Raw genomic sequence first — 6,028 nt, 5'->3', positions numbered from 1 at the left:
TATAGGCAATTTTCTAGGATAATTTGTTCATCAAAAGGAGACTTATAAACTTATAAACTTATAAATGTTTAAGGTTAGACAATGCGAATTATTTTTTTTTACATTTTTCTAAATTTGTTTTTTAAAATTTTAAATTATGTATGTACTCCACTTCTTGACCAGTTGACCTGCATGCCATGCCTTTGTAAAGGGTGGAATCCTGTCTTCCCAATCCAGTTTAGCTTGTATGAGGAATTTACACCCCATCAGACTCCCTTGTGGTCTAGTGTCACGTATATAGCTCTCAACTTCTACTATTTCAGACAGCAATGTCGCATGAAATGAAGACGTCAGTCTTTTCACATGATCCACAGCTTTATGCAATAACTGGTAATCGTATGACATTGTGATGGGCTGAATCTGTGGTTTGAGGTTAGTCGCAACTCGCAACAGTATGAGTATGCAGTCTGTCTTCATAAACCAATTCTGACATCGTAGGCAATAGTATAATGTTCTCTTCTGTCTCAAAGTGCAATGAAACAAATCAGAATAAAAGCTATTCATAGGGCAGCTGCACAGTAGTAGTGCATTTAAGTACTTAAATAGGGGTAGAGGGTTGGTAGAGCTAATTTTACATTTGGTCAGTTATGTTGAGAAAACAGCTTTTTCTTCTCCTGTCTAGTCCAAGCTGTGCCTTGCCTCTCTAAATCTTTCTCCAAACTGCTTAGTCTGAGCTGTCCAGCTGATGTATTAATTTTTAGTCCTGTCCACATCCACATAAAATGCTTGATCAACATAAAATATTGAGAAAAGAGCTTAAATTCTTTGTATATTCTTTTAAAAGTATCTGCAGTGAATATACCCATATACATTCAACCTCTGGACAGAGTAAAATCATATTCTGTAAAACAGAAAACACAAAAACAAACATATATTGCATGCGTGAAAACAGGTTCACTCCAACACACACTGTCAGCTGCACTTTAACTTGGAAAAGCAGTGTCGTATATATAGATTGGGGCACCAAATGAGTTGGATGCAAAGTGTTGAAGACAGCTAGAGTTCAGTTGATGCAATACTAACTTTTCATGTTTATCCAGCATTACTAAACAGGGGGAAATGTAATTATTTTTAAATCTAGAAAAGTTGTTTGAATCATAAACAATGGTCTTCTTTTAAGTTTGACAATCTTTGAAGGTTTTGAGCCTTTCCACTGTGATCTCAAACTGCAATGCTCATGTAAAGACAGCATACGGAGTAAATGTGAAAAAACATACATTGTTAAAACCACACTTATTTATCTCGAGACATCTTAATCAAATATATTTTACCAATCTATCAAATAATATTAATAGGTTTGTGTCCATTGATGCTTTTTTATTATCAGGTTTACTTGTTCACAATTCCTATTTTTCTTTCCTGTTTTTGCAAGGTCATTTAGCAGTATTTCAGTGGCGTTTGACACTCCTTCAGAACCTGGCAAAGACATACTTTTATTTTGAAGGAGTTCCACTGAAATATTGAGAATCATTATTATTACCGGTTTACTTCCGGGTACTAGCATGCTACTCGTAGCTGTGTAGAGATGAAAGATGGGAAAAGATGATTTTAGATGTATTGAATGTAACGAAAAAGCAGCGGAACTCCACAGGGATTACAGCAACGGGATCCTGAAGATAACAATATGTGTGCGTTGGAAAGTCACACCGTTTGTGCGATGAGGATGCTACCTACCAGATATCATACAGCTTCCTACCTTTTCCTGTTGCAACTAGACACATTTGTAGTGAAATAACTTGTCTGCTAAATGGTTTATGAGCGAAATGGTGACTGCTTTTTTCTTTTTGAGGTCTTGCTCTCAGGTGCACTGATCTCTGGCCTTTTTACTGAATAGCAAGTAAACAAGCAAACTTTGGACTTCGTGTCTTAGATGTTAATTACAGCGATCACCATCACGCCTTAGTTGGAGCCAGCTTCTAAACATGGACTGCGTGCTTCTTAAAGTAGATCTGGGAGGTGATATAAAGAGAGACATTATAGCAGGGCTTTGACATAAACTCTGCGTGTGTGTTTCTCCAGGAGTCCTGCCAGAAGCCAGTGGACAAGTACATTGAATATGACCCAGTCATCATCCTCATCGATGCCATTTTGTGCAAGACACAGGCTTTCAGGCACATTTTGTTCAACACAAGACTAAATGTAAGCAAATTATGGGTCATTCCATCGCAAAACAATATGGACCTTCTGGTTGACCATCTTTAATCTGCATATTAACTTTATGATCTAAAGTTTGGGAAACTTTAGCTTCATATATAAAATATTATTCAGTGGCCTCTCTTACCACAAACAAACAGATTACAGACACATTAAAATGTCTCAATGTTGGTTAATAATTGAAAAAAAATCAAGCATTTTCATTTTACAGGTAAAAAAAAAAACCCTTCACATTGCAAAAAACAAGTAGTGACAATTTCTTTATGGTATATAATTTAATTTCACAATACCTCAGATTTTTCATTGTCAAGACCTGCTGTATCTACCATTTCAAGACTTAGAAGAGTCTAATAAATTATCACTTGCTGTCTTTTGTAGTTTGAAGTTTTTTTATTAGTGTTTGTTCAAATGTGGAACTTTAATGGAAGGCTTCCGTTTTATTTATTTTTTGTTTGTTTTCACATTTTAACTAGTTAATAGTCTGGCTTTTTAGGTATTTGTCCTAAATTACAGATCCTGATTCATTTTGATGGTAAGAGAGACCAGTGACTTGTATCTTTAATAGTCTAATGGATATACATGTTCAAGTATTGCCTTAGATTACAAGGTGGGGGAAAAGGCTTAAAAGTAGGTGAACGGGCCTGTAAAAAAGGAACTGCACATACACACACACACATACACATTTAAAAACAATTCTAGGCAAATCAAGAGATGGTTGAGCAAAAAAAAATTCTTAAAATGTGATAGTTTCAGATGAAATGACACCTTTATCTTTATTGCACGAGTGATAACTTTAAAGATTTGTGCTTTGTGTGTCCTGGCTTACACGTATTCGTTTGTGCAGGTGCTATCATGACTTCTGACCAGCATGCACGTGTTTCTACATGTTAATCTTTACCTCTGCAGATCCACTGGAAGCTGTGTGTGTTTTCCCTGCTGTGTGAAGCCTACCTCAGGTGGTCCATGCTCCATGGCTCCGAGCAGAGCAGTGACCCTGCTGATATAATCAGATACACAAAGGAATGGGAATTCTACGGCATGTTTGGATTGGCTGCTCTTGGTAAGATGATAAGACACAGTTTCTATCAGTGTGTTATCACAGAGCAAAGGAAACATCAATGAAATAGGAGCACGTGAGGGTTAACGGTGTCTGGAAGTTGAGTAAAGTATTAAATTATTACTTAAATAATAATAGTCGTCATAATGTCACAGAGCCCGATATGACATCTTTAGATTGCCTATTATTTTCCAAAACTGCAAAGAGAATTATTCTTTGACTTTTATAAGCTTATAAGCACTTAATGTTATATGGAAAACTTCCAGATATGAGGATACACATCTATGATTACAACCAAAAGCTGTGTGAAATTCATCACTGACACCAACTTAGTGTCATCAGCATTAATTCATATAAAATTATATTATTTACTGGAAAATATTTTTGTGTCACATGGGTAACCTACTTGTCCCAATTGATTGTGGCTGACCTGAGTACCCAGGTTCCATCTTCTCATACTGACTCCTGTTTCATGTATCTTCAGTATATAAGCTACATGATCTGGCTTATATATGTGTCTCTGTTGGACCTTCAGAGCTGTCAGCGTTCTGTGGCGGAGTGCTGTGTTTCCTTTGGGTGGTGGTCTGCTGCCTGCAGGGTGAGACCATGGAGCTCTGCCTGCTCCTCAGAGCCCTGCTGTTATCGTGCTACGGCAAAGTCCTCCTCATCCCCGCTGTCATCTGGGAGCACGATTACTCCCCGCTCTGCCTGGGCCTCATCAAACTATTTGTGCTCACCTCAAATTCACAGGCGATCAGAGGTAAGAGATCCACTGCTGATCAAATAGCTTTGCTTCTGCCCTCTTTGCTTCTGCATCAGCAGTTGGCAGCTTACTCCCTGCTGCTGTGATCCTGATTTCAGAGGACCCAGCACTTGAAGATAAACGTATTATATAACACAAAGGTTTAGGTCCATGTTTCTGGTTTTCATGTCATTATTTCTTCAGCATCTGTGGAAACAAAAATCTGCGTGTTTGGCGGCGAGCCTCTGAGCAGTGAACAAAGTATCGAATTCACCTTTCTTACTGCTTAATTTCGCATCACGTCCAGCTTGTGTGGCCGTTTTTCCTTTCTTTACATAACAGGTGCCTTCTCAGCTTCTCACCATTTAAGTTCACACTATTTTGGTTTGCACATTCTCTGTGTTACTCCAGATTACTCCAATAACACAGCAAGCATGTAAAAAGGGTGTGCATTAATAATTTGATCTCCTCTCCAGTGATCCTGAACAGCAGGAGACGTCTGTCGCTGATGGCCGTTTGTGTTGGCCTGCTGTCGGAGACCTGCGTGGCTCAGGCTTGTAAGAAGCTTTCGTGGAGCATCCAGGACATGTTGACATTTTAATGAGATGGAAGTGTCACCTGTCTCAGGGAGGAATGAGTGACCAACATCATGGACTTTCTACACATGGGATTTAAGAGGGGAAATGTTCAAAGCTGAATTCTTCAAGTTCCTTTCAACTGTTTTGCTTTTGCTGGCTAGTAATGCCAGCCATGTGTTTTGTGTTTATTTAAAGGTATGAAACACATCTCCTCCTGTGTGCTAGAAACCTGACTGACACTGCATGTCAAAAAAAGGCCAGATCCGTGTTGAGTTTATGTGATACAACATGACAGACTGAGAATTTGTGCTCTCCGTAGAGGCAAAGAGACATTTTCATACAGGAGAAATGTTTTCATTTGGTTTTAATATGGATAACCTGGGGTACGTTGTGCAAAAAAAGTCACAGAGGGAGACGAATGTCACTCAGACATCTCCTGATCCAAGCTCCTGTTAAACATGCTCCAGTTCCTGAGCCACTCTTGAGGAATGACACAAACACAGACCCCGAGGTTGTAATTTGACAACAGCTACTTCTCAGTTTGGGCACGCAGCAGTCCTCACATTCCTGAGCTAATTGGTGAACTGTTTGCCAAAATTAACCTAAACACACATATGGGAGTGTACAGGAACAGGGTGACTTTGCAGGTATTTATTGCAGCGTTGCTGATGAGAGAACTGCTCATGTAGTTCCAACCAAGATCCAGTATTTTGTTTTGATGACATTATTGGGATTTTTGTCATAATTGACTAGTATAGCAAAGATTTTTAATGGTGTTTTTTAAATAACAATATTGAAAATGTCTTTCATGTGTTCAGAGCCTACTATGATGTGAGTGATCTGATCAACACTCCAATGTCCCCAAGTAATCATTTAGAAACAATACTAGAAGCGAATCTTACACTTTTGTGAGGACAGAGCCGGTGAAATTGCATTTTAAAATATGTGTCATTAAATTTAAATGCACGATGTTTGAATCATGTGGCTTCAACGCACAGAATGTGAAATCCTCAGAGATCAAGCTGCAGGAGATCGCTGCTATCACACGTGTGATGTGAAATGATGATAAAAACATGTCGACCAGCTGCAGTTGGAACGCTCCACAAAACCTCCGCCTACTGTCGCTGGAATGTGTCTGGAAATAAACACAGACACATTCCAGACACATTCTGTGTGTTCTGTTGTTAAATCAATAAAACAAACTCTGAAATGAGACGGAGCACCTGTGAACTGAGTGGACTTTATTCACCACACTTGCCTACAGTGCGTAAACATGGATCTGAACCTGGGAAAAGCAATCGGGCATTCTTTAGAGATACATCTGTGAGTGTGAGATGAATGATGCCGCCTTATCAAAGTCACAGATAATGTGACAGATATTCAATGATGTAAGGTCTAAAGATACAATTACCACAAACAAATAGAATCAGTTTAGTAGCTGCAAAATAGCTTTTCTCT

General features: G+C 38.7%; 1 protein-coding gene across 1 annotated transcript; it reads left to right on the top strand.

Annotated features, from left to right (window-relative positions):
- The first annotated feature begins 1,532 nt into the window (after nt 1–1,532).
- On the top strand, nt 1,533–5,785 carry arv1 (ARV1 homolog, fatty acid homeostasis modulator). The gene is made up of 5 exons (XM_080882199.1): nt 1,533–1,667; nt 2,059–2,178; nt 3,100–3,253; nt 3,786–4,010; nt 4,469–5,785. The coding sequence occupies exons 1-5, from the start codon at nt 1,572–1,574 to the stop codon at nt 4,591–4,593; spliced, it is 720 nt and encodes a 239-aa protein (XP_080738325.1). The 5' UTR covers nt 1,533–1,571; the 3' UTR covers nt 4,594–5,785.
- Nucleotides 5,786–6,028: the final 243 nt, after the last annotated feature.

The sequence above is a fragment of the Rhamphochromis sp. 'chilingali' genome (assembly GCF_963969265.1).
Source record: "Rhamphochromis sp. 'chilingali' genome assembly, chromosome: 5".
Classification (NCBI taxonomy): domain Eukaryota; kingdom Metazoa; phylum Chordata; class Actinopteri; order Cichliformes; family Cichlidae; genus Rhamphochromis; species Rhamphochromis sp. 'chilingali'.
The sequence above is the reverse complement of the archived record's forward strand: the minus strand, read 5'-3'. Positions and strand labels throughout refer to the sequence as shown.